Source organism: Aspergillus pseudonomiae, assembly GCF_009193645.1.
Source record: "Aspergillus pseudonomiae strain CBS 119388 unplaced genomic scaffold BDV37scaffold_22, whole genome shotgun sequence".
NCBI lineage: Eukaryota > Fungi > Ascomycota > Eurotiomycetes > Eurotiales > Aspergillaceae > Aspergillus > Aspergillus pseudonomiae.
In genome coordinates, this window is record NW_022476014.1 from 56,839 (window position 1) to 82,833 (window position 25,995).

The 25,995-nt window shown below is 49.0% G+C and overlaps 9 protein-coding genes and 2 non-coding genes across 11 annotated transcripts; 8 read left to right on the forward strand and 3 right to left on the reverse strand.

Annotated features, from left to right (window-relative positions):
* Nucleotides 1–228: 228 nt before the first annotated feature.
* On the forward strand, nucleotides 229–2,871 carry BDV37DRAFT_281658 (glycoside hydrolase family 92 protein; the record flags this gene model as incomplete). Its single annotated transcript, XM_032086864.1, has 6 exons — nucleotides 229–377; nucleotides 426–463; nucleotides 515–624; nucleotides 684–1,507; nucleotides 1,560–2,243; nucleotides 2,295–2,871. 6 exons carry the CDS (start codon nucleotides 229–231, stop codon nucleotides 2,869–2,871), a joined length of 2,382 nt encoding a protein of 793 aa, XP_031942844.1.
* Nucleotides 2,872–3,083: 212 nt separating this feature from the next.
* On the forward strand, nucleotides 3,084–3,172 carry BDV37DRAFT_t79. Its single transcript has one exon. It is a non-coding gene; the product is annotated as a tRNA-Ile (tRNA).
* Nucleotides 3,173–3,796: 624 nt separating this feature from the next.
* BDV37DRAFT_293011 (putative ribonuclease H1) lies at nucleotides 3,797–4,772 on the forward strand (the record flags this gene model as incomplete). Its single annotated transcript, XM_032089298.1, has 1 exon — nucleotides 3,797–4,772. The coding sequence occupies exon 1, from the start codon at nucleotides 3,855–3,857 to the stop codon at nucleotides 4,770–4,772; it is 918 nt and encodes a 305-aa protein (XP_031942845.1). The 5' UTR covers nucleotides 3,797–3,854.
* Nucleotides 4,773–6,258: 1,486 nt separating this feature from the next.
* On the reverse strand, nucleotides 6,259–8,382 carry BDV37DRAFT_293014 (HET domain-containing protein; the record flags this gene model as incomplete). Its single annotated transcript, XM_032089299.1, has 3 exons — nucleotides 7,761–8,382; nucleotides 6,474–7,705; nucleotides 6,259–6,292 (listed from the first exon to the last, which is right to left on the reverse strand). Exons 1-3 carry the CDS (start codon nucleotides 8,343–8,345, stop codon nucleotides 6,259–6,261), a joined length of 1,851 nt encoding a protein of 616 aa, XP_031942846.1. The 5' UTR covers nucleotides 8,346–8,382.
* Nucleotides 8,383–8,965: 583 nt separating this feature from the next.
* Nucleotides 8,966–11,605, forward strand: BDV37DRAFT_293022 (uncharacterized protein; the record flags this gene model as incomplete). The annotated part of the gene is made up of 2 exons (XM_032089300.1): nucleotides 8,966–9,078; nucleotides 9,140–11,605. Coding segments are annotated over 2 exons (2,109 nt in total), but the record flags the coding sequence as incomplete, so codon positions are not given.
* BDV37DRAFT_244747 (FAD binding domain-containing protein) lies at nucleotides 11,404–13,755 on the forward strand. The gene is made up of 5 exons (XM_032081581.1): nucleotides 11,404–11,632; nucleotides 11,685–12,645; nucleotides 12,700–12,722; nucleotides 12,775–13,231; nucleotides 13,302–13,755. The coding sequence occupies exons 1-5, from the start codon at nucleotides 11,492–11,494 to the stop codon at nucleotides 13,688–13,690; spliced, it is 1,971 nt and encodes a 656-aa protein (XP_031942848.1). The 5' UTR covers nucleotides 11,404–11,491; the 3' UTR covers nucleotides 13,691–13,755.
* A 573-nt stretch (nucleotides 13,756–14,328) lies between these two features.
* Nucleotides 14,329–16,181, reverse strand: BDV37DRAFT_293026 (CocE/NonD family hydrolase; the record flags this gene model as incomplete). Its single annotated transcript, XM_032089301.1, has 3 exons — nucleotides 14,329–15,611; nucleotides 15,687–15,810; nucleotides 15,879–16,181. 3 exons carry the CDS (start codon nucleotides 16,179–16,181, stop codon nucleotides 14,329–14,331), a joined length of 1,710 nt encoding a protein of 569 aa, XP_031942849.1.
* A 511-nt stretch (nucleotides 16,182–16,692) lies between these two features.
* On the forward strand, nucleotides 16,693–17,612 carry BDV37DRAFT_270535 (EthD domain-containing protein; the record flags this gene model as incomplete). The annotated part of the gene is made up of 3 exons (XM_032084576.1): nucleotides 16,693–16,820; nucleotides 16,870–17,509; nucleotides 17,568–17,612. 3 exons carry the CDS (start codon nucleotides 16,693–16,695, stop codon nucleotides 17,610–17,612), a joined length of 813 nt encoding a protein of 270 aa, XP_031942850.1.
* Nucleotides 17,613–18,537: 925 nt separating this feature from the next.
* Nucleotides 18,538–18,621, forward strand: BDV37DRAFT_t80. The gene has a single exon. It is a non-coding gene; the product is annotated as a tRNA-Lys (tRNA).
* A 1,771-nt stretch (nucleotides 18,622–20,392) lies between these two features.
* Nucleotides 20,393–21,875, forward strand: BDV37DRAFT_244748 (ankyrin repeat-containing domain protein). The gene is made up of 2 exons (XM_032081582.1): nucleotides 20,393–20,630; nucleotides 20,717–21,875. Exons 1-2 carry the CDS (start codon nucleotides 20,528–20,530, stop codon nucleotides 21,736–21,738), a joined length of 1,125 nt encoding a protein of 374 aa, XP_031942851.1. The 5' UTR covers nucleotides 20,393–20,527; the 3' UTR covers nucleotides 21,739–21,875.
* A 704-nt stretch (nucleotides 21,876–22,579) lies between these two features.
* On the reverse strand, nucleotides 22,580–24,641 carry BDV37DRAFT_293027 (ferric reductase family protein; the record flags this gene model as incomplete). Its single annotated transcript, XM_032089302.1, has 1 exon — nucleotides 22,580–24,641. The coding sequence occupies one exon, from the start codon at nucleotides 24,639–24,641 to the stop codon at nucleotides 22,659–22,661; it is 1,983 nt and encodes a 660-aa protein (XP_031942852.1). The 3' UTR covers nucleotides 22,580–22,658.
* Nucleotides 24,642–25,995: the final 1,354 nt, after the last annotated feature.

Sequence of the window (25,995 nt, forward strand, 5' to 3'; positions counted from 1 at the left end):
TGTGGCCCTTTCGAGGCCTCTTGTTGCTCGGCCTAACGTGGCCGGGCAATTATGGGATGTCATCTCAATAGTCCAGCCACATTGAAAACAAGCAAGGGGGGGAATATAGCAGTGCGTGCGGGGTCCCCCTTTTTTTAAGCATCTTTTCTTGATGTCTTGTCCCCATTTGTCTCTCTTTCCTCTTTATCGCATCTTCAATCCCTGCATGTGCGATCTGATTCTCACAATATGCCGGCTTTCGCATCTCCGACGCTCCTAGGCGCGATTGCTTTGTCATTTATATTTGCGAGCCGAGCAAGCGGACAAGATGCAGGTCAAAATGCTTTTGATGTCCTAAATTATGTTGATCCGCTTATTGGAACTTCCAATGGAGGCATGTATCTGCGTAACAGCAGTTCTGCATGCTCAGTGTGCTAATTAGCCAGTATAGGACATTCCTTTGCTGGGGCGACACTGCCATTTGGTGATTCCTCTCTCACTTAACATGTGAAACCAGCCCCTAACGTCCGTAAAGGTATGGCAAAAGCGGTAGCAGACACACAGGGGGAGAATCAAGCTGGCTTTGCATTTGACACCGAAACGGTCACTGGCTTCTCGCATACCCATGATTCCGGGACTGGGGGTGTAAGTGCTGGCCTCAGAAATAGTTCTATCACAGTGGTAGGGGTTTGACCTGCTCTTAGTCGCCGTCTATGGGAAATTTTCCTATATTCGCGCAGCCCAATTGCCCAGACGATGATCTCAACAAATGTAAATGGCAACAAAACGATCGCGCAATCGCATGGGTACGCGACTCTCCCAAGGCCAGACCAGGCTACTTTAGCATTGCTCTGGAAAACGGCGTGCAAGCTGAGATGACGGTGACAAACCATTCAGCATTATACCGATTTACATTTAACAACGTCCCCACAGACTCCCTTAGTCCAGTGATTCTGGTTGATCTCATGGATCTACCGCAGTCGCGAAAGGGCGGCGTAGCCTCAGTTGATGCCTCTGGGCGCCTGAGTGGGAACGCCACATTCAATCCCAGTTTCGGTGTTGGGTCGTATGAGCTCCATTTCTGTGTAGACTTCAAGGGCGGCGATATTCGGGACACAGGGACATGGGTTAAAAATCGAGCTAATTCCAGCCAGAAGTCTGTCACTCTTACTGAAGATGGGGGGAATACCCCAGCTACGCTCTCAGCTGGTACCTTTACGAGGTTCCACGCATTGAAAGACAATACCATCACTGCGCGTGTTGGCGTCAGCTTTATCAGTGTTGAACAGGCTTGTACCAACGCAGAAACAGAGCAGCCCAGTTTCGATTTTGCTAATACAGTGTCGGCGGCTGAGTCTGCGTGGAGGGATAAATTGAATGTAATAAAAGTTGATGCTGAAGGCGTCTCGACTGACCTACAGAAGGTCTTCTGGAGTGGTGCCTACCGAGCCATGATTAGCCCACAGGATTACACAGGAGAGAATCCTCTTTGGAAAAGTGAAGAGCCATATTACGACAGCTTCTATTGGTGAGAGAACCCGCGGGAATTGGCTATTAGATCACTGACAAGGAACTCGCAGTATATGGGATTCTTACCGTGGAGTACACCAATTGCTGACTTTGATGGATCCCCTGTCTCAATCTCGAATGATCAGGAGCTTGGTTGATATTTACCGCCATGAAGGCTATCTGCCCGACTGTCGCATGTCTCTTTGCAAGGGGTATACTCAAGGAGGGTCTAATGCAGACGTTCTCATTGCGGATGCGTTTTTGAAGAATGTCAGCGATATCGATTGGGATACAGCTTACGAGGCTATTGTAAAAGATGCTGAAGTTGAGCCGTCGAATTGGAATGTTGAAGGGCGCGGGGGTCTTAGGAGCTGGAAGGGATTGGGGTATATCCCAACGGATGACTACGATCCTGATGGTTCTGGGCTACACACGCGTAGTATTTCGAGGACCGTCGAATATGCATACAATGACTTCTGCATCGCCGAGGTGGCTAAGCGAATGGGCCATGACAGCGACTATGAGAAATATCTCAAGCGAGCTTCTAACTGGCAAAACATGTTCAAGGATGATCAGAGATCGACAATCAATGGTGTGGATACGGGGTTTACAGGTTTCCTGCAGCCTCGCTATCTGAATGGGACATGGGGATATCAAGATCCCATCTTCTGTAGTCCACTGATGAACTTTACATCCTGCTATCTGAACCCAGATGGGCACGAAACCTATGAAGGAAGCTCCTGGCTCTATACATTGTACGTTCTTCCTCACAGGCACAGTACCCTAAGCTGACCTACCGGGCTTAGTTATGCACCCCAGGATATGAGTCTTCTGATAAAACGACTGGGAGGCCCTCAACTCTTTACGTCTCGGCTGAACTACCTACATGATTCGGGTATACTTTATGTTGGAGATGAGCAAGCCTTCCTTACTACTTTCCAGTTCCACTATGCTGGTCGGCCAGCACTCTCGGCAGCACGGTCCCACTTTTACATCCCATCTCAGTTCAATACATCGGTCTCTGGAATCCCCGGAAACGACGACGGTGGAGCGATGGGCTCATTCGCCGTGTTAAGCATGATGGGCCTCTTTCCAGTTCATGGACAAGATGTCTATCTGATCACACCCCCCTTCTTCAAAGAGATCAGTGTCCGGAACAGCGTTACCGGCGCAGTTGCCACAATTCGCAATCTCAACTATGATCCTAATTATAAGGCCATCTATATTCAAAACGTTAAACGGGATGGTGAGCCGTGGACAAAGAATTGGATAGGTCATGACTTTTTTAACCAGGGTGGTGTGCTTGAGCTGGAGCTGGGTTTGACGGAAAGTGCTTGGGGGACGCAGAATGAGGATCTGCCTCCGAGTATGAGTGGCTACTAATGGTCTCAATGACATAGGTCTGTCTAGATCAATCGACGTGCTAGGGAAGTGTACGTAAGGCGTCATATTGCCTCTACTACTTTTCCATACTTTTGCCCCACAGATTCTAAGGTTACAACCCAATAACTATCTGTGCCTTATGATATAAAACATGCCGTAAATTTTGGCTTTACTTGATATTACATATAGTGACAAAGAAATACATTTATTAACCCCTGATGGTCTAGTTGGATATGACGTCTGACTGATGGAAATTCTTACCTTGTAATCAGAAGGTCGCTGGCTATTCCGGCTCGGGGGACGAGATATCTTTTTTGCCCTTTCCTTATATGCAATGGCAAAACACAACGAGGAAGGCCCCTAATTCGTGAAGAAGAGGAAGAGGGTCTCTTCTTAGCAGTCAGGGCTATAGGTTTACTTCCCGGAGCGGGCACCTATTCTACCCTAAGCTACCTCCAAGATTCAAAACCCCTGTAGTGTAGTATATACTGAGTAACTGGTCATTACAACTTACATAGAGTAGGCCAGGTCTCAGGGTCCTGGTGGCCTCTCACTCAGAAGATGTTAAGCATAGTATACCACAAATATCTGTCTGCCTAGTCTGGCTCTATTAGTAATTCATTCCATTTTTTGTTTTCATTCTGGGCTGGCCAGGGAAGCCTTGATACCAGGCAGGGGGCACCACTTGCATAGCTGCTTCAGGCGGTGGGAAATTGAAAAAGATAAAGATAAAGATAATACTGACTCACTTTTCAAAAATCTCGTGCCCAGAGATTGTACGTAAGAGGACCACCGGGCACCCCACCCAATATCCTCACAGCACCATATACTACTTAATGAATAAACATATGCTCGAGTACGCTAACACCCTTCCATATATCTGGGCGGTCCTAACTCACTCAAAGAAAGAAACCCCCAAATATTACTCTACTACTGCTAAGGATTTGCGCCTTGTGTGTTGAACTCAACAACCGACTTGAAAGATGTCTTTTCGCCCAGACAGCCCTGTCGAGCTTCCCAATGGCCGTTTAGTGTGTGGCTCACATCATCTAGTCGTCTGTCCTATCTGCATTGTTGATTATAGTTTTATGGAAGAAGTATTAGAAGAAGACCAAGACTCTCGTGATGAAAACATAAGCGACAAGGAGACACCATTCGACGAGGAGTCAACATTCGACAAAAAGACAGCATTTGACAATATGACCCGACTTAGAGTCGGCACAGGACGCGTCATTCCTACAAAATTTCACCCTGATAACACAAGGGATACCCCGCAGTCACTTTTCCCATCTGGTGTCAGCTATAATTCCTCACCAGCTGTATGCCGGTTCATTCATCGAAACAACGCCAAACAATTGCTTATCTACACAGATGGTGCATGTTTGGATAACGGTGGAGCGAACCCCAGAGCTGGCTGTAGCTTTGTTTTCAAATCTTCCACAATACAGCCTGAATATCATAGCTACGTACGCTTTCCTCTCGAAAACTCAGGGCCTATTGGTGAAGCGCATCCGCAAACAAGCAACCGGGCAGAGCTACGCGCCGTTATTGCAGCTTTAAGATTTCGGTTCTGGACAGGCGAAGGGTTCGACAGTCTCGTGATCGCGACAGACCCCGAATATGTTGTCGAGGGTGTGACATCTTGGGTACGTGGATGGCTATCGAGAGATTGGAAGACGAAAATAGGAGCAGCGGTTAAGAACCGGGACATTTGGGAATGCCTACTTGGAGAAATAGAAAGATGGGATAGCAATGGCATGCAAGTCAAATTCTGGCGTATTCCAAGGAATTGGAATACAGATGCGGACTATCATGCTAGACATGCGGCTTCTGAAGATACACGAGGCGGCTTCGAAGATCTCAAGGGCATAAATCTCTCAAGCCATATGGTTATATATTAGGCCGTGTACTAAGGTAGCGCCTAGGAATACTACGTCCAGTTTACCTGATAAAAAGTGTGATCTTCTACACAAGTTGAGGCGCATAAAACGATCGACTAGAATATCTGCATTATTAAAACTCACGACCCTCACTATCTAGAAATCTTTAATATGCGCAGCTCTTACCACTTCTTTCGTTGCAAACCGCAGCCCATATCTGTCACCCAAATACAATATAAAGCACATCGTGCAGGGGCGGTAGGGTTCCCCATGTGAGTCAATAAGAATACTACACATAATTCACGATTAGACAGAATGCAAGGCCTAGATGATGTGATCGCAAAGCGAACCTTCACCTGTGGAAGCTGAAATAGCAACCTCAAGTTTGTATAAGTATGTTTCTCAAACATAGTTATTGTATATGAATACCACACGGTCCATGTCATATCCAGTTAGTCAATACGCAGGAGTCCAGATTTTAATTTGTTACTTAAGAATGGGGCTCCTTATCTAAAAATTGCAAACAAAGCCCTGTTTTAGTATAGCTTATCTTGCCCCTAAAGTCAAGACACGTGTACGGAATTTTAAAGATCTGCTATATTCTTTTACCCTTCCCTCTCTTGCCCTACATTTGGCTGAATGGTCAAACGCTCGTGCTACTTTTGAAGTGAATGCTGTAAAGAAAAAGGCTAGCCATGAATATTAGCCCCGGAGAGAAGAAAGGGAGGAATCAACCTACTAAATTTCCAACAAGTCGCTAACAAGCAGGCCCTATCACTCCGCTTCACAGCTAGCCTGCTTTGCAGTCCAAGTTCCAGCCTCGGAACGAAGCTCTCGGCACTAGTATCCATACATAGGTCGAATTGGATCCCAGTATCGCATTTGTTCATCATGTCACAGATAGGGTTGCCATCGATGGGACAAATATTGTTCACGGTATCCTTCGTCGTCTTCCCTTCCGCGGGTTTTCCACTCAGGTCCGAAGTGACCGTGATCCCGAACTGGTTGAGCTGGCCACAGGCGTTCACGGTCGTAGCACAGTTGCGAGAGCCCATGGCATCGCGTTCACTGTAGAGCGTGAAGGTGGCTTTCCTTGGGTGAAGAAGGCGGTAAAGAGGAAGGGGGTGAGAAGAGTGAGGTGCCCCATGGTTGATTGTTTGAGTGATTCCGTGATTTGACTGGGTATAAATGTGCGAAAGAAGCCTGAGTGATAGTGGGTGGTTAGGAGGCGGGCCATGGGTTGGATTTGAAAGCGAGCTTACACGTCATCTGTGGCATATGAGTAAAGCTGGCCATGTTTCCTTGAGATGAAGTGTTCTTATTATTCTGGGCTGGTTAACATAATCATTATTATCATCAGCATCAATCGGATAGGGCTCTCTCAAGCCTTGGGGGATATATTAACGTTGATTCCTCCACTTGTAGCGGTCACTAGATATGCACCTGTGACTGGATGCATAGAACTTGGCCCTCTGTTCCTTTGAGTATATCTCGTGAACTCACTATCTCAAAGAGTTTCCATGGATACCGACAGAGACAATCTTTTGGTAGTTGTAGCAAAGAAGGGATCATATTCAAATATTCTCTTGGGCAGGTGCATATAGCGCCGCCACCAATCCAAGTTCAATTTTTAGGTTTCCCGCTGCCTTGAGCACTGCTTCATAAATTGGGGGACTCTTCGCCCGGTGTATAAGTATAAGCCTTAAGATTTCAGGCACAAACTCTGCATTATTCCCTGCTGCTGCCTTGACCACTTCTTCAGAGACTGGGAGACTCGCTCTTTGGTACTGCAGGAGGATTTCCACGATGATGCAACCATATGATCCATAATTTGTTGCTACATCTATAATCATTTCTTCTGAAAATGATAGGTACTTTTCTTGGTACACGAAGAAATGATCTGGGACTGTCTGTGTATGTCGTTTATTTTTGTTTGCGGAACCCCTAACCAATTCTTTGATGATTGAATCTTTTGTTCCACTTTGACGGAGTAGTTGTTCTATTGGCTCGGTTTTGAATCTTCCTTGACTTATTATTGTCATTGCAATACTTATCACGGCGAGCCCTGTGTATTCCAATCTCCTTTCGGTATAGGACCACTCTTCTCGATAATTTGGTGCTATCTCACTGAGCTGGGACATCACCTCAAACATATCCTTACTTTTTGTTTTAGCGCCAGGAATTTTCCATGTGAGTAGAATGTCATGAAGACCACTCCTAGATAGTCTTTCCTGAGATATTACCGCTGAACTCTCTTTATCCTGTTTCTGCTGAGGTGTCACTGCTGGTATGACGACGATGAAATGGTCTCTGCACAGCCTTATGATGCTTGGCTTTGAGGCCCCTTTCAAAAGGCAGATGATATCACCAGCCTGAATCGGCACTGCAGAGGCCTGCGGTTTCCAATTAGTTTCCCATAAAGAATTGAAACCAAACCACCGGGCAGTATCATTTAAGAGGACTTCAATATTTTGTTTCCCAAATTCAGAGACACTCTCCTCAACCAAGTTAATATTGCCTAAGATCAGTCCTTTGCCTTTGATAACAACTGTTTCTGTATCATTCCATGTGTCCACCGAACATTCGGGGAATATATGATTGACGACCTGCTTGAAAACCTCCTTCCATGGGATGCTATAGTTCGGCTCTAGGGCAGCTGTGATAGGGTCGGCACTTAAGCCTAACAGTGCATATACTTTGTCATGCTGCTTGGTCGCATTATGGTTTTGATACATGCCAATGAGCTCCCCTACAGAGATGGACCCTCGCGAACCAAGCTCATATTTAGGCCGATAAAGTGCGCCTTTTATGAGATAAGCAACAGGGCCAATCCTGCTCCGGAAATCTGAGGATAGCCCTAGTCTGCTAAGGCCTTCACAGAAGACGTGTCCGTTTATAGAAACAGGGCCACACATGATATAAACACATCGTGCGACGCCCACTTCTTGAAGCACCTGTTTGAGCTTGTTAGTGATGGTTTCTGACACTGATGGGCAATTGCTATCTTACCCAGATACGACTAAACCAATCTCGCTGTAGCAACCGCAGACATGCATCAGAGGGTTCCGGATTGTCCAGGCTAGAGGTTATATCCTGACCTTCTCCAAGGCGACGAATACTTCCAAGCGCTTGATCACCATTCTCTGTGGCCTCTCCCAGCCAGACAATGACGCGTTCGGCTTGAGCATAAATCGTCCGCATCAGTGGGATCTGCTTGCTTTTCTCATTTCCCTGATCTTCCTCGTCCTGGTTAATGCATATTGCATCAACCCATAGTACTCTGTCAAGTTGGCGGTTTCGGAGGTTTATAAGTGCGCGGTGGAGATTTGTTGTGACATGGAAGATACAGCCGTTTAGCATGATTGATTCAGGCTTCAGCTCACTTCCCCATACATAAGAAAGTGCCTCATACAGGTGTGTTCCACCGCCTGTCTCTGATAAATCATAGTTGAACAGCACACACTGTATTGGAGCACTCTTATCCTTATGCGGCAGCAGACGGATCATGCGAGTGGTATAAGGCTCTTCCGGAAGCGTTGGGTAAGTAAAAGCGGGCGGAGTGATATGAGGGTTGTGTTCTGGCTTTAGAGACATTTCCTGGGTATATATTCTGTCTTGTGCTGACAAGTACTGGATGTAACTTGAGTTCACTCAGTGTGGGTTGTTTAAAGAAGCTTCCACATGTGCCTAAGTGAGTTGGTATGTCTAAATAGAGGGGTACCTGGGCAAATGTGATTGGGTCAGTCTAAACGGGGCTGTTGATTTACAATCTCTAGTACTAATTTACATGCATTTATATTATGTGAGACATTGCACGTAGTGCAGGGCGCTTGTAGATGTCAATTCATATAAAGCTCTACCTGATAGTAACAAGTAGAGGAGAAGTCGAATGATATTTAGTTCAGTGCTATACTCTATCGCTTAAAGACTGTATTATGCTAGCGTGGAGGGCACCAAGATATGTACTGTACATTCATACATACATACAGGCTGCGGGGTGAGCCTAAACTCCTGCTCACCCCACTTCCGTAATGCCAGGCGCACCGGGTCACGTGTCACAGCCGTGGGGTTGATGTGGAGTCCCCGGATCTCTGCGGGCTTTGCTCCTAACAATGGGTGATGTCCCCCAGATTCCTCTCCGTGTCCATCTGGTCCCGAAAGCCTGATGAAGAATCACAAGAAACAGAATGAGTTCTGTTCAGAGTCGGCGCTGCCATTCCTGTAACAGGGTTTTCTCCAAGGCGGAGCATCTGACACGCCATCTTCGCAGTCACACGAAAGAAAGGCCCTACAGATGTTCCATCTGCGGCAAGCTCTATTCGCGAAGGTCTGCCGCGTAGTCACTCCTACCAACGTCTGTGCACACCAACCTGACCTGTCCTTTCCAGTGATGTGTTGCGACGCCACAAAAAAAATCAGCATAATGCTTCTTCACAATCACCAGACCAATCGGAAAAGGACACCACCATGGTGACACCTTTGTCCCAGGAAGAACTCAATCCCCCTTGGACCCCAAACCGCTCCGCTCCTATGCCTGGGCTATCCGACCAGTCACCTGAGGTGGAGAACCCTCAGTCGATAGATACCCAACACCCGCTTGAGATGATTCCCCACGACCCCATCCTCAATCCTGATCCAAATTCTTGGTTTCTGTGGACTGGGCTGGACGTCGATGCTTTGGATTTTACCTTATCGTCAGCCGTATCAGAATGGGCGCAAATGCCGCCACGGCCGCCATCTAATTCTGGTGATGTCTCCATATTCTGTCCACCCACACCGACACCTTCAGGCGCGATACCGACAGAGGCTCAGGGACCACCAACTAACCTCGTCCAGCAGAGATGGTTCTCGCGGCTGTCAGTTGGGCAAGGGGCACGGAACTCGCAAAGGGCTTCCAGCAATCGTGGAGGCTCCTTTGGTGAGGGAAACGTTGCGGCTGATGAGGATTACCGGGCGGGCCTGTCGCAGACGCTGCAGCCTCACATACACGACGAGGCTCTCCCGTCATCTGACCAACTAAATCTCTACGCGAACCTCTTCTTCAGCCGCTTTAACTCCCTCTTTCCTATCGTACATGCGCCTTCGTTTCAGCCCACGAAGGAGAATTCTTTGCTCTTCGTCTCAATTTGCTCTGTGGGCAGCCTCTTCGTAGGGTCGGCCTCTGCCGTTGCGCGAGGGATCCGTCTTTTTGAGAGATTGAATAAAGCGATTCTTGCGTCCTGGGAGACTGTCTTGTCGCACAGCTGTGATGATGCCTTATCAATGGTACAAGCCGCTGTACTTGGTCAGACGTTCGCAATTTTATTGGGCCACCCCAAGACTCTCATCCTGGCAGATGTGCTGCATGGTACCGTAATAGCATGGGCGCGTGAATGTAACAAAAACGCAAACCCGGGCCCGCCGGACGCTGAAGACTTGGACCCCACGATGGTTGATTTAGATAAGCAGTGGAGTCGGTGGGTTGATTACGAACAGCGAAGGCGGGTGGAGATTGCATTGAACATCCATGATGCAGAGTTGGCTAGTCTACTGCACCACGAGCCTCTCCGTAAACATCGTCTCAATCAGTATCCACGTGTAGCCTCTGACACACTGTTCATGGCACCCACCGCGTCGCGATGGGCCGAACTCTACAGAGACACGCCAACCAAGTACTTCTCGCTCTCTAATTCAATCGATCCGCTTCAAGCGACGGTGTCATTCTCCAGGTTCTCAGCGTATGGAGTCCTGGAAAGCATAAATGCACATACTATCGAAGCTCGACGGTCGAATACATTGGACGAACATGAATCTAAACAGTTGTCAAATCTCCTCATGCGATGGTGGAGAATATATACCGACCACTTCCCCCTAGATGGGGAGGACGATCCTTTTAGCCTACCGGTCCTGTGGCACTCCGTTTTCATTAGTATCTATGCTGATATAGACCTTCTGGAGCAAGCCATCGGTCGAGACGGCGACAGTGCCACTAACTCCAGCTGTTCTCTCATCAGGTCGTGGGCTACCTCCCTCGATGCAAGTAGGTGCTTGGTGCATACCTTATTAATCCAGCGGTACCTTGAACGGATGCGTGTCTCATCGGAGCCGGCGATTCATGTGCCTCGAGCTCTTTTCAGCGCAGCTCTGGTATGGCTATGTTTTACTCACGTTGGCGGGCGCCGTGCCATTGATGCCGACGCATTCAACACTCCCGAGATCCGGCTCGTAGAGAGTTTTACGGCTCCCCGTGAACCTCAGGGACAAGGCTCCGGCGACCCTACAATAGTGAGCGTCAGTCACCTACACCGCTTGATTGACCTCCTAAATCGTATTGGCCGATGGGGCATCTCACAATCGTTTTCTTCCGTTCTGTGTGCTGCGGTAGAAAATAAACCGAGTGTGTGAGTTGCTATAAAGTGTGTCCAACAGGGTTGCGAAGGAATCGCCTATCATACTAGATAGGAGCCCCCATCTGCAAGCCTGATGCGTGGGGTCGAATTGTGGGCTCTAGAGGTTCGCTTCCTTCCTGCATGTAGGCACCCCGCAATTTCGGGCGCCACATGGCGGGGTATGACATCCGGCGGGGTGTCTTATACCTACTGAAATGGACCGGCAGTTCAGAAGTGTATTTGAGACCAGTGTCAATATAACTAGAATGACATGCAGCGATGAGATGAAAAGGATATTAAGCCGCGTTCCTGTCGCCCTACGTATCACCCAGGATCAACACAGATCCACTTTGTCACCTTCACCACGCCGTCATGCCTCTCTTCACTGAACAGGCCTTCAGTTGGCGCGACCTCAGGGTCCACCCATCGTTCGCACCTCCACTCCCTCGCCTGACCCCGGAATTCGTACCCCCAGAAGATGGGATAGAGCGATACGAGGTGGTTATTGTTGGGGTATGTCAGCAAGACCATTTCCGGACGCTTATTGTCGCTAACCCTTGGTCAGGCCGGACCCGCAGGCCTCATGCTGCACCTGCTGTTAGCCAGATACGGCTTGTCAGACAAGTCCGTATTATGCATTGACTCAAAGCCTGGCACGCTAAAATCTGGCCAGGCAGATGGTATACAGCCTCGCACCCTGGAGGTTCTGAAGACATTGGGTATATCCGATGAAATTGAGAACGAGGCATGCCAAATGTGGGAGTTCGCATTCTGGAACGTCTCTGACGACCCGGTGAAATTGATCGAAAGACGATCTATCGTACCGGAAGTGATCCCACCTGCGAGGTTCCCTTATGAGGCTACCATCCACCAAGGACGCGTAGAACGCATCATGGAGACAGATCTCCTCCGATACTCATCGCGCGGAGTCATGAGAAACACCAAGCTCTTATCGCTGCGGATCGACGAGCATACAGATGCCGAATTCCCCGTGATTGCTGAAATTGAAGTCAATGGGGTCCCGCGGGTCATTCATACAAAGCACTTGGTCGGGGCAGACGGTGCGCATTCGGTTGTCCGCAAATCAGTTGGCCTTTCGCTGGAAGGTCAATCACTGGATTATATTTGGGGAGTTGTAGACCTGGTAGTTGACACTAACTTTCCCGATATCCGCAGACGCTGCGCGGTCCATTCATCTGCAGGGTCTGCTATGGTCATTCCTCGTGAACGGATTAATACCGGTGAGTATATTACCCGACTCTATGTGCAGGTTCCAGGGGTGGTAGAGTCTGGGAGTGCCGGCACCGATGCGGATCTCAAGCAAGAGGCGAAGGGGAAACGGAGCCAGGTCACTTTAGAAGGGATCCTGAAGCAGGTTGGGGATGTGTTTAAGCCGTACTACATTCGACCCAAGAGGGATGATGCAATCGACTGGTGGGCTGCATACCAGATTGGGCAGCGAGTGTGTCCGGAATTTATCGTGAAGGACTCCAGCGGGCTTGGCCGCGTATTTCTTGTCGGCGATGGTGAGTTTCACTGCTCAAGACTTTATGTGTCCAAGCTTTACTAATGAATCTTAGCATGCCATACACATAGTCCAAAGGTAGGCCGTTCATATCTTTTACTACTTCTTAACAGCTGACGTAGATGTCCAGGCCGGCCAAGGCATGAACGTGTCCATGATGGATTCATACAATCTGGCCTGGAAGCTCGCTTATCATATCAATGGCCTAACCCCTAGTTCGTCGGACAAGAAGAGCTCAGATGCGCTGCTTGACACATACCACACAGAACGCCATGCGAACGCTCAAAATTTGATTGATTTTGATAAGAAGTTCTCCAGCAGCTTCTCGGATAAAGTGGGCACGACCGAATCCAAGTCTGGAATCTCCCATTCCGACTTCGTCGACCTATTCAGCACCGGGTGCGGTTTCACTAGCGGCTGTGGCGTAGAGTACGCCAATAATCTAGCGGTTGACAGGCCTTCTATCGCCAGAAGCAGCCCGATTGTTGGCGATGACTATATTTCGGGAATTCTACGCTCCGGGCGTCGCCTACTAAACATCAAGCTGAAACGGTTTGCGGACGGGTGGCATCGTGATATTCATGACGGTACGCAATTCCTATGTCTCGCTGCTGATATACCTTCCAGAAAGCCCTGCTAACAAGGATCCACTGCAAGACCTTCCGTCGACCGGTCGGTTCCGTGTATTGTCACTCTTGACCAACGATCTCCTCGATCCCAACGGTGTCTCTGCAACCGCAGTCAACAATGCAGCAACCCTTGTCAGGCATTTCCCTCCATCCTTAATCGAACAGATCATCGTCTATCCACGTCTTCCCGGCGAATTCACCTGGGAAAACATCCCCAAATGCGTAAAGGAGCAGAACGAGATGACGTTCTACAATGGCTACGAACTGGACGATGCATACCGTATCTATGGCGTTGATCCAGCGCGCGGCGCAGTGGTTGTTGTACGGCCGGATGGGTATGTAGGTACGATTGGAAAGCTTGATGATATTTGCAGCATCTCTGCGTATCTCAGCCGTATTATGTCTCTTGCTCAATAGACACTTTCAGTGCTCTGTACAATTTTATCAACGAATCAATTGAAATTTTGGACGCTGGATCCTTGTTTTTTCGTGTTAGGTATTTGGTACACACTTTCAGAATTTAGAGGTCTCTTCTCACTGTACATATACGACATGAAATGATATATCTGCAGCTTCGCGCTTTCATTGTATGTAGAGCTATTACAGATGATAACATATATTCAGAGCTTTCGAGCTGATGCTTTGAAATTTTATTCATAAGCTCGACGGCGATGATGAATGCTGTTCCTAGGCTTTGGCAAAACCCTCCATTGCTCTCTACCTATCTTGAGGTGGCGGTGAAAGGAACTTTCTCCTACTCACAAGATTGTTCCAAGCAACACGGGATATGTTTCTCTGATTGAAGAGCTCAAGGACATGTAAGCTATATGCGAAGTTATAGCAGTGTAAGACACCTAATGTAGGGCTTAGGCGATACAAGACATTTTACCGAAAGACCAACCAAGGTTACCCGCGAGTGACCTCTCGTGGGCCCCTAGAACCTACTAAGTAATATTGCACTGAATAGTCCAAAGTCTGTGTGCCTTGCACTGCGTTATCTCTCCATATATCTTGCGCGTTTAGCTAGCTACCATGCAATAGATAAAATATCCCCATTACCTTCTCACGCGGGGAAGAACAAGCCGACCATGGGAAAAAACTACATTTTCGCCCTCGAACCGAGCGATAGACCGGTCCCCGCCCTCATGCCGCATGGGAGGAATCGTGGTCGGGGTATTGACCGAGCCAATCTCCATGCTAAGTTTCTGTCCTGCATCAAAGAGAAATGCAGTGGGATACAGAGGCACCAACACCGAGTAGACATTCGCAGGAACCACGTCAGAAGGTGGAAGCTGGGGCTGAGCCAGGATTCGCTCTTTGGTAAAGTTCCTTGCAACCTCATCCCGGTGCGACAGACGAAAGTAACCGCGAGCAAAGTTGTCCATAGGCTCCCCGTGATTGCCCTTCAGAACGATCGTATTTCCGTCCTGGTCAATCGCACGGAGATGGATGAAAAGATCCAGATCCCGGGCCGTCGTGCTGACCTCAAGCTCCATGTATGGGGAGCCCAGGAGCTCAAAGGATTCTGAAAATGCAGCATTCAGTTCGAACATAAGATTATCCCTGAGAGCTTGGTAGGTGAATGCGACTTTTGCCTCGGTCGGCCTTTCAAGAGACAGTTTTTTGCCAGGGGTCAAGTACAAGCTGGTATCTTCAGCGTCAGGCGGAGGGAAAGCCAGCTCATGCTCTCGATAGAAGGTCTCGGTGCCATGATGCTGAAGCAATCGAATTCGAGGAACATCAAATATTCCATTGTCTGTTTTGTCGAAAAGGAAGCAGTCGAGGAACAGCTTCTGTAGTTTGATATGCTCAGGCTCGTAAAAGGCTCCTAGATGGTTTCCCGTGTGCATTTCAAGCCACTTGTGTTTGGAGCTTATGCCGTTAAAAGCACGAAGATTGCCGGGCAGGTGGAGCTCCGGGTCGGTCCAGTTTCCTGCGCTGTAGAATGGGACTTCAATGTCTGACAACCTGCGGACTCGTTCCAGTACAGACCAAGGTCCGTCTGTGGGGTATTCAGTCTCTGAAAGCAGTTTCGGGTAGTCCACCCTATTCGCGGCGAGCTCTTCTTCGCTGAGCGTACCGTCTTGCGCTCCACCTTGGGAAGGCACAACAATGTTGTGGTACCAATGGGACTGGAAATTGTTGCTATAAATGCCCCCTCGTCGGGCCACCTGGTACATGCTGCAGGCGGATTCATACGACATGACACAACTCAGGTGCGGTGGCCTCTGCATTGCCGCCCAATAGCCCACCATCCCAAAATAGCTGATTCCTGAAAAGGCCACTTTGCCGGTACACCACGACTGCACCGCCGCCCATTCAACGATGTCGTACAGATCTGGCCACGATGGAACGAGCGGTTAGACAAAACCGGTGAGATTCCCGCGAGGGTTCGATGGCATGGAGCAAATACCTTGCCCTTCCGCATCGGCTTGGATATTGACGGATCGTTCCAAGCCAAAGGGATCCAGTTTCCCTTGGCTGCCCCCAATACCGCGCGTGTCGACCCGAAGAAGGGCGTACCCATACTCCCTGCACTGTTAATTGTAAGAAGGAAAGCTTAGTCCCGAAAGCAAGTCTCATCACATATATCCGCTATACGTACCCATATAGTGGGCTCACACAGCTCAAAAGCAGCGTCCGGCCCCAAAGGTGTTATGTGCTTGTACATTTCCGCATAAATAGGGGTCTTCGGCAACCCAAACCGTGAGGCATGAATATCCTTGCCGTATGGTCCCAGGCTGCAAATGACAGGCACCTTCCTGGCCTCTTTTGATGCAGCAAACGGGAGGAAGAGGTCGGCACAAAGCTCAATCCCATCGCGCATGGGCACATAGACATGTTTAATGCGGGTGTACCCTTCCACATCCGATGTAGATGTCTGGTACTTTGGGCGAGTCACGGCCATGGTCATGCGAGTAAGGTAGAGAAATGGATGTGGGACTAGAAAGCAGCGCCGAAGATTATTCACTCAGGCTTCTGGAACAATCTGGGTGTCGACTTAAGTAGTTGACGGGTGAACTTTGCGGTGACTGGTGAGTCGTGACGTTTTTATGGAGTTGAGCACAGCATGTTGATCAATGTGGGGAAGCCCGCCGCAAACTCCGAGGGGCCGACGGGGCCGACGGGGTGATGACCAGGCCGGCATCGATGGGTGCATGGCGGAGGTGCACAAATGCAGTCATATCCATATTTGAAAGCGTGATGTAGTCAGAGTTATATGAGAGTTCAGGCCACGACTCGGGATGTCCACCCCCAGCCGTAGCGGTGGAGAGGTTCCCTTCCTTGTATGGGCCGCAAGATATAGCTTTGCTTCCTTACTTGGTGGGCCATAAATACTTGCTGCATTTCGGTTCTCCAGGTCTCTCCTTCATAACCAATTCAAGTCGAGTACCTCGTGGAGTATAGAGTATAATACGATGGTCCCTATCAAGCAATTGGTCGTCCTGCGCCGCAAGGCAGGTCTAACAAAGGACGAATACTTTGACTATCACTATCAAAAGCACGGTGCAATCAGTACTGCGCCGACTGCCGCAGAGACTCCTGGGTAGGCGAGCCTCCTCTTCACCTTTTCCTGGCCGCTAACAAGAGTGCAGGAAGTACTTCCAGACACATTTCGTTGACGCAGCGTACCATGCGGACACATCGCATAATGTCCCGAATGCCCACCCGCCCTGGGCATTTAGCGATGGCGTTACAGAGCTTTATTTTGACTCTTCGGAACACCTGATGCGCGTCTTTCAATCAGAATGGGTGTCCAAGAAAGTGGGACCCGATGGCGTGAACTTTTCCGACTTCAGCGCGGTCCTTCCAATGTTCGTGAGAGAGGAGGCAGTGCCCCTACCCTTCACTCGCGCATCCGGGATGGACCAGCAGGCCGAGAATACCTTCGTGGCTATGTATTTCGTTGCGCTTCGCGACCCGGAAATCCCGTCGGAAACGTTGATCTCGGAGCTGGTATCATCTCTGGCTTGTCATGCATCGCCGGAGATACAGTCGATGCTGGTGAATGTCCCTGTTGATTCTGGATTTGATCTGGGTGCTTATTTTGGAGGGGAGCCTCCGGTGCGCTATCGATTGGTCTTCACCATGATATTGCGTGGGAAAAGATCGATTGAGGCCATTCGCAATGCCCAGGCCGACTTCGAGGAGAAAATCACATCGCTTGATCTACCGGCTACATGGATTGGTTTTGGAGAGCGAGCCGTGGTGTTGGACCAGGCCAGTAACGTTAAAGTAAACAGTGATCTCCCCTATTTCGCCCAGAGAATAATTGCTAACCATTTACCACAAGTTCGACGCGAGTCGCCAGCCGTTCAAGAATTCCAAGTTGGACTAGACCGTCCAGCGCGTTTGCGTAGTGTGGGAACATCTATGAACCTGCTTTCTATTCATATGCGTCTTTCCAGTACCTAGCAGATGGATCAAGCAGGCTCCCTAGAAAAGCGATCCACCTTTTAACACCGCTTTGGATTTATCGTCATGCCAATTCAGTCTAATCGTGTCCGACAAGGATATATGCTGCGTACTGCGTAAATGTGAGATTAGGGTGCCTTGCATCTTGCCTCACCCGCATGGCCTGGTGGACCGTGACCACCCCGTCGGGTTTGTGGGGGAGGGCCCCAGGGTCGTGGATCTTTTGCCGAGAGGTCATAGTAGAACTATATAGTCGGTCCACAGCCTATTTGCTCTGCCGCTTCCGCTTACTCAGTCCGTAATACCTTGATCATTCCGATAGCCAGGAAAGGTAGTATGGCTGTAGAGGGAAAGGTCTAGTAATTATCGATTCTATGTTGCTGATGGGTGATGCCCTAGGGCTAGGTCTCTGCGGGGCTCCTATGGAGGAATGTACATCCTTGAGAATTCTCCCTTTTTGAGTGCACGATAGATTACTTGATACTTCTCGCCTATGCTGTTCGCATCGAAAATATCCATCTTATCCATATAATCCAGGATGCACGTCAGAATCGCCATCCAGTAATATGCAGTTCTCTATACAGAAATATATATTCTCTTCTGGAAGACACTCGCTAGCCCAGCAGAAAACTACTTCCTCGATAAATGTGTACACTAATTATTGAGATCAGACTCATCAAAGAAACTATATTTGAGCTAGTATATTAACTAACGGAGCACATATTCTCTGAGTATATAAAGGAACATAAGTAAGATACCTAAAGCTTAAAATTACTCTTGTCGAATACAGGGTATAGTAGGTAATTTAGACTTATTTAGCATAAAATGCGAGCTTATTTCAACAACCAGCCGGGCTAGCTCAATCGGTAGAGCGTGAGACTCTTAGTCTTCACGGTATCTCAAGGTTGCGGGTTCGACCCCCGCGTTCGGCTTGTCTTTTTGCATTTCTATTTTTTCACCTTCCGTATCTCAATCCTGACCGACTAGAGACGCTAGAAAGCTTCCTATGTAGAATACACAATTAAGAGCCAGGATATACGTATGTACAGTGCCCTAAGAATTCATGTGAGTACCGACGGGATTTTCGTCTAGGTCTACCACTGGTCACGTGTCGAAGAGGCTGTTAAGTCTTGACGGTCAAAGTGGGTTATAGATCAACTCAGATCGATGGATTAGTTACTAAATACTATGTACAGTAAGTACTGAGTGGTAGATTGCGTGGAGAACAGGGCTACTGAAGCCTCCTTACCCCCGTCTCCATCTAAACTTGCGCCATTATCCACACATCTGACATGTTTACCCGTGGCTTAGAATCCAGGCAATGACGACCTATACCTGCTATAACATTCTGCTTAGCAACTGTGCCAGCCGCAATTCTACCCAATGCGATTCTCTTTTCTTTTGTCGTTTCTTCTGAAATACGGCCTTTGCTAAGTTTATACTCTGCCATCTCGTCTTCCATGGTCGTGAATTCTTTTGTAAAAACTTTTTATATCATGTGGTAGTAATACCTGTGGCAAGTCACAAGCGCGGGGCAACCGAAGCTGGACGGGATGGAAGGGACCTTAAAGGGACTAGGGAATCGTCTTTCACCATGTCTATTTTTCAAAGAATGTTACCATAGATAATGCACATAGCCCAATACGGAAAGCTGTCAGCAGGAGTTGCCTAGTGCCTAGGCTAGAGCCAAGACACACGAGTAGATAGCTATATACGATTGAGAAAGACTATTTTGCTCGCTGGGGCAACCAAGCGCCTCCTACTTGGAATATATGGTGCTAATAGTCTGCTCAATATGTGAGATGACTCCGTGGTCGTCCCTAGCGACATAAGCCCTAAGCTAGCTAGAAAGGAGGATACCTAGGGGCTTGGGGACAGCTCCCACTTTAACGAACGGGGTTTGTTTCAACCTCACCTTATTTGAAAATTAATCATCAAAGTCCTCTCTGCCCTCGCTATTTCCAGATATTGCACTCTTCCTCAGGACCTCAGCCTGCTTCATCCAGTCATATGCAATCCGGTCAATCTCGCTACCTTTTTCAATCCAAGCTAGACACCTCGTAGCTGGAGGTTGAGTGTCATGCCTACTTGCGATTCACCGGCAATGTCTCCGATGCTGCTACGGATATTCTCTCCCGCCTGGAGGCGCTTCGGGGAACCGTTGCCTCGGTTGTTGAGCTTAATCAAACTACCCCTCGAGCAGCATCCACGGGTAAGTCGGAACGGTCAACGAACCGAGCCGACGGACATAATGAATACTTGAGAGGAGAGTAATGGTGAAGATTCCACGGCTTTTGTAGAGATAGTCCTCGGTCTCGGCTCAGTGACTCCGGATACCCGGAAACGGGCCAAGTGATCTGTCGTGCACCATGGATTCCGGTATCGGATATGTCCAACGCGGTGAAACATGTCATTCTTGTGTGCCAGAGGAATACTCTATCATGGTGAATAGGGCTTTCTTGTGGATACCGTGATTGTGGGGAAGATGCCGTCGTTGACCGTACAGGAGTCTGTGGGTTCTGACCTCCACATGCTAGCTGACTTTTAATGCAGTTGCATCCTAAACTGCATAACTAGAGCATACTTTATGTCTGTTACCACTCGTTCGAAGTCTGTTATCTTGGATAAGAGTGTTGGAATGGCGTCTGTGTCACGAGTGGGTCAATATCAGCCTAACTCTATGCTAAGCCACAGCGGGGTCAGCGGTGATCGATGCAAGGCTGAGACGATCAACAAGGCGTTTATTGCTCAATAGTGTCCACCACATATATATCTCGACTTTCACCTACTCTCGAATTTCATGCATCTATGAACGGGTAGTAATATTCTTGCCCAAAAATGTCCTCCACCACCAAGGACCTGCAATCCCGCTCCGTCGACGTCGAGCAGCAGTGCGCAGTCACTCTGCCGGACGGCGCTCGGTGCGCTCGGTCGTTGACCTGTAAGGCTCATTCTATAGCTGCGAAGCGAGCAGTTCCTGGTCGTTCAATGCCATACGATATGTTGCTCCAGGCTTATCAGAAGAAGCTCCAGACCCGTCAGAAGAACAAGGCTCCTCCGCAGAGGAAGTATCGTCCACCGAATCCACCCAGCTCGTCTCGAGAATCCTCCAGTGGCTCGCACATTCCACCCGAACGCTCTATATCGAAGAACTCGCAGAGCTAGTCGTCATCTCAGAAACTGGTACCGACGTTGATAAACGCCTCGCCGACCCACGCGCCATCCTCGCCATATGTCCGGGTACCCTCGTAACAACCACACCACCAGTACCCAGTAATCCGGACCCCCAAGACGACTTCAAACCGAACCAGCACCAAGTCCACTTCACAAACTCCTCAATAAAACAATACCTCCAATCCCCCGAGATCCAAACCACCGCAGAAAAACAACTCGCAATAACAGAATCCACATCCCAAGCCACCATCGCGAAAGACAGTCTAACCTACCTACTCCAATTCACAGAACCGTACACCACAACCCCGAGCAAAATCAAAACCTCGTACCTACTAAGCTACGCAACAAACTACTGGGCCGTGCATGCCCGCTTAGCCCGTCCAGAAACAGACCCAGAACTAACGGCGCTAGTCCTCCGCTTCCTCAACTCAGGAACAGCATACCTAAACTGGACAGCTTTTCTGGATGGATACGAACCTTTTTCTGGAACCGATGGGTCCGGTCTGATCCGCCACCCACATCCAATCTACTACGCTGCGTCATTTGGCCTAACCAACATCGTTGCAGCGCTCCTTGACACCGGTGCTCCCCTAGATAGTAGGGGACCAAGCGGGAGCGCGCTGGCCGCCGCGTCCTTGGCGGGACATCTGGATACTGTCAAGGTGCTTGTCGATTCCGGGGCGGATGTGAACCTGGCGGGACCTTTCGGGACGCCGCTTGTTTTGGCGTCGGGGAGTGGGTTTGTGAGCGTTGTGCGGTTTTTGGTGGAGAGGGGGGCCAATGTTGAGGCGAGGGGCGAGTGGAGTGAGACGGCTGTGGTGGAAGCGAGGAAGAATGGGTTTGAGGATGTTGTTGGGGTGATTATGGGGAGGTAGGCCTGTCTTGTCTTCGCCTTCTTGCCTGTCAGGTTGGAGGTTGGTTTGGTTGGAGGTGCGTTTGTGATTTGTTTAATGTAAGATGGGCTGGTGAACGGGTCTCAAGTGAGATATCCTGTTTCATATGCATGATACCTACATGGAATGCAATACTTGATATCATTCCTCCGTGATATAATCAATCCTATGATGATAACTCGGAAATAACTCGGCCCTGACATCACAGGACGTGTTCAAGACCATCAGATAGCCCCTCGTATAAAGGAACCTCTTATAATGCCAGACCCAAAAGATCAATATGATTGTGGCAAAACGACAGGAATCGACTGATGCAGTCATACATACCGGTTCCTATATAACCGTTTGGTAATCCAGTTCCTAACCCATAACAAGCAAAACCACATAACGAACTCGATATATCTTTAAAGAAGTCGCTCTTCTGTCATACCAGAATATCCTATATATCATACATCCAGGTCGACTCATCGAATCCATAATGTCCAACCAGTCCAAGCAATCCACCAAGGCATCCTCCCAACGCTGCAGCTCCTCGCTCCCAGCGGACCTTCAAAACATCCTAGACAAAGAAGAGCTGTACCGGGATTTATACGGTGATTCTGAGAGGGGAGCGGCAGGCTCGGAATGGCTCGGGAAATGTAAAAATGGAGGATAAAGGAGAGGATATTGGTAATCAATTCCATCTATTCGGTTTGTATATAGTATATTTGTTGTATTCTATTTAGTATATTGGTTGACGGAATTAAATGGAACTGTCTTTTGCGTGTGGGTATATATACAAAAATAAATCGACAAGGTACTCCTTCATGACCGGCAGGAAGGCGATACAATGCAAGGCAAATATATACAACAAAATGCTACCAAGAACCTAAAACCGTTAAGCAAAGAGTAGGAAAACAAGATCAGTACTCCAACCGATCATCATGAACCAGCTCCACATCGTATCTCTCATTACCCTTCCATACCCGACCTGGATCATTGAGCGCCGCCACAGTCGTGCGAAGCGAGGAGATCAACCCCGCCGGCCCGCTAGCGATGACACGTGTTGGACCCTGAACAGTGCGCTGCACGAAACCAGTCAGGTCCGCCGGCACATCAGGGTGTACCGAGGTGCCGGAATTCCCGGGCCGCAAGCAATGCACCGAGAACGGGTTATCCGACAAAGGAGCGTCGTGAGCAACAGTAGATAGCGGTCTCTTGATCTCGGAATCGGTGATATATGCCGGTGTGAAGGAGTTTCGAATATTGGCCCGGTCGTCTTCGCGCGTAACGTACACCCGAATCCGGAAATGGGTGCATGCTTGTGCGGCGGTACGCAGTACTTCCAGTTCCTCGCTGAGCCACCGCATGTCTGACTTGCGGCGGACGATCCACACAAGCTCGACTATGCTTCTTCGGGTGGAGAAGAATCGATTTAATACTATAGCTTGCAGTATGGGGAGAACGAATGTCACACCTGTGCCGCCTGCAACACAGAAAAGGTTGATGTCGTCTGAGCAGTGGAGGTCGTTGTCGACGATGGATTGTCCGTATGGCCCAGAAAGAACGATGGATGTGCTTGGTGGTTCGTCCCAGTTTGAGCCCTGGGGCTGACGGGCGATGCGAGCCAAGTCCTGGGTTAAACCCTTCTTCGCGCGGATGATGTACGTGTGGGATTGCTTGGAGCCGCCAGGCACAGAGGATGGCGTCATGGGGTGCGATTGCCAGATGCTAAGCCCGGGGAAGCACAGGTAAAAATGCTGACCGATTTCCCAAGGGCTGTGTTCGTGGTCGAAATCTAGACGGACGACGTCTCCGTCTTCATCGTTGGGAAAGGAGACTATGCGAGCTTTGGGGATGTGCAGACCCCAGAAGGAGAACGTTTCTGAAGTGTGCGGGCCGAAGTGTGTGAAGAACGTCCGCAACAGCCGAATGGCCCGGTCGAGCAACCACACGACCAATGACGCGATCATCCAGCATGAAAGCTGCTCCCAGTGTCCCCAGCAAGCACCCACGTATAGCATGGCTACGACATAATGCGCTTTGCGGAAGAACTCGTACCCCGTGAGGCGGATGGCCCATTTGGTACTGAAGAAGACCAGGAATGACAGGAATATCATGGCTACGATGCCCCAGATCATGTACTCCTGAGCTATAAAAGCGTTCCATGTTGAGGGTTGCGGCTGGTACAGCTTCCCCTCCATGAGGGTCCAGCCGAAGGTGTGAAGAGCAGATTGGATGTAAATAATCCAGCCGAGCCAGCGATGGAGAAAGTTGAAGTGATGGTAAGGTATTCCCGTACAGAGGGAAAGGAGGGATTCCCTGGTACACAGAAGCACAGCGAGGGGCGTTAAGGCGTATGCGAGAACTCCAAGGCGATCTGCCCACGGACCAATTCCCGTGGGAGTCGAGCGCAAGTTGGTTCCCTTGACAGGGATGTACCATGTTTTGTAAACGATTCCAACAAAGCTGAAAATGATGAGATAGCCGGCTAGAATGGCGAGGACGAGGATATTAAACCGAGTGGTGCGGCCGAATAGAGGGGTTAGGGATTCCTGGACAAAGTAGCGGTGGTATATCGAGCCAAGTGATCTGCTCATGCGATACATTGAGCTCTGTGATCTATTTTCATGTTCCCCCTCTTTCTGAATGCATGAAGATGTAGACTTGCGTGTGATAGGATTGCAGTAATGGCCAATGAAGCAAAGGAATACAATTCCAAGAATGACCGCCCAGAGAATAGCACTGTACAGTATCGACAAATCATGACTGTGATAGACCGTATCTAGATATGCACACTTTCCCTCACCACTGGTACAGGGGAGTTGGCGATTATAGTATCCCCAGTGGTGTTCAACGCCGGGGCCACTATCCGGGATATCATGAGCATGGCGCGGGGAGAGCATCTCGAGTCGTCAATGCTCGAGAGATGGGACGAACGTTGCTGGACTCTGGAGAGGAGGAAAACGAACATGCTGGATGGCTGCGGGGGATGTCCATATTAAACTGTACCCGCCGTCGCGAAAAGTCGTTAAGACACATACGTTAAAAAGTGGGCTGCCAAGGAGAAAATATGCTCAAGTGCAATGCCAAGAACGCTTTGGCCAGAACTATTTGATTTGCAGTTGTCTGGGAATGAGACAGTGGGTCACTTGGCCTGTGTCAAGTTTATAGCTGTATGATTAATTGGGATTCATCGATTCATGGGAGCGCCCAAAGCAAATGACTCGTATGAAGGCGAATCGCTTTCGGATCTTGGCCTGATGAACCCGAATATTATTCTGTGCAACACAGCTGGCCCGACCGCTTGGCGCCATGCCGGAAGTTAATCTAATCAAAATCTGCTCAAATAGGATCATCCCCACCTTCCCGGTAAAAAGGCACCAATCGGCGCTATCACCGCTTAGGGTTTTGCCAGAGAACTGCCGAATTGGACAGGGTCATTTACCCGATCGTTCTCGACCGAAGCTCGTTGTCTCTTTCTTCCTTATTGTTCATTGATGTAGGAACCTTAAGCATACGACAAAGATACCACTACGGTTGGAAAATCGTGCATGATTGGTTCTCTATAATCACATACTGGGGGCCAGGGGCATATGGAATAAGGCAGGAAGGCCGCCGGAACAGAATACCTTTTCCGGTAAAGCGAGAAGCAGAAATGATTGTCACCAGTGGCGGTGATTTCCTCTTTTAAAACTTGTTCTGCTAAACGGATTTCCTGATATACCGAGCCAGGTAACCTGCCACATATTTGATTTTCTTCTTAACTCCCGTAATTGGTACCATCTAATGCTTTGTGGAGTGAGAAATAACGGCGGACCTGTGTTTCTAAGCGGGGTGATCTCCCAAATAGCTTTTCGACCAAGCCCGCCTAATTGTCCCTTGATTTAGATATCTTCTTTTAGATCCAATATTTAATCCTTCTTTAACTACAATACCCTCACTACTCAAGGCCATCTCAATGGAAGTGCTCGAACTTGGCGGATACACATGATCTAGACGGCAAAATCATCGCAGACCGGGTGATAACGCCACTCTTATCGAAATTTCTGGATCGCGTCAGCATCGTGGCAAGCAATAGTAGGCCCCGTCCCGGCATCAGCGGAATGTCTTATACCAGGCTGCTCTAAAAGGTTGGAACAATCAAGGCCTTCAACTAACTATAACCAGGAGGAAGGCATTGGAGCCTTTACAACAGCGCTGTTGATACCTCTCAGATAGCTCAGTCTGCTTCCGCGTGAGGAGCCTATGATGTGTAAA

Bases quoted from the DNA above. Each gene is read 5' to 3' on its own strand.
- BDV37DRAFT_244748 (XM_032081582.1), top strand. From the start codon at position 20,528: ATGTCCTCCACCACCAAGGACCTGCAATCCCGCTCCGTCGACGTCGAG. The intron at 20,631-20,716 runs GTAAGGCTCATT...TATCAGAAGAAG, and splicing joins GTGCGCTCGGTCGTTGACCT to CTCCAGACCCGTCAGAAGAA.
- BDV37DRAFT_244747 (XM_032081581.1), top strand. From the start codon at position 11,492: ATGCCTCTCTTCACTGAACAGGCCTTCAGTTGGCGCGACCTCAGGGTC. The intron at 11,633-11,684 runs GTATGTCAGCAA...ACCCTTGGTCAG, and splicing joins ACGAGGTGGTTATTGTTGGG to GCCGGACCCGCAGGCCTCAT. The intron at 13,232-13,301 runs GTACGCAATTCC...ATCCACTGCAAG, and splicing joins GCATCGTGATATTCATGACG to ACCTTCCGTCGACCGGTCGG.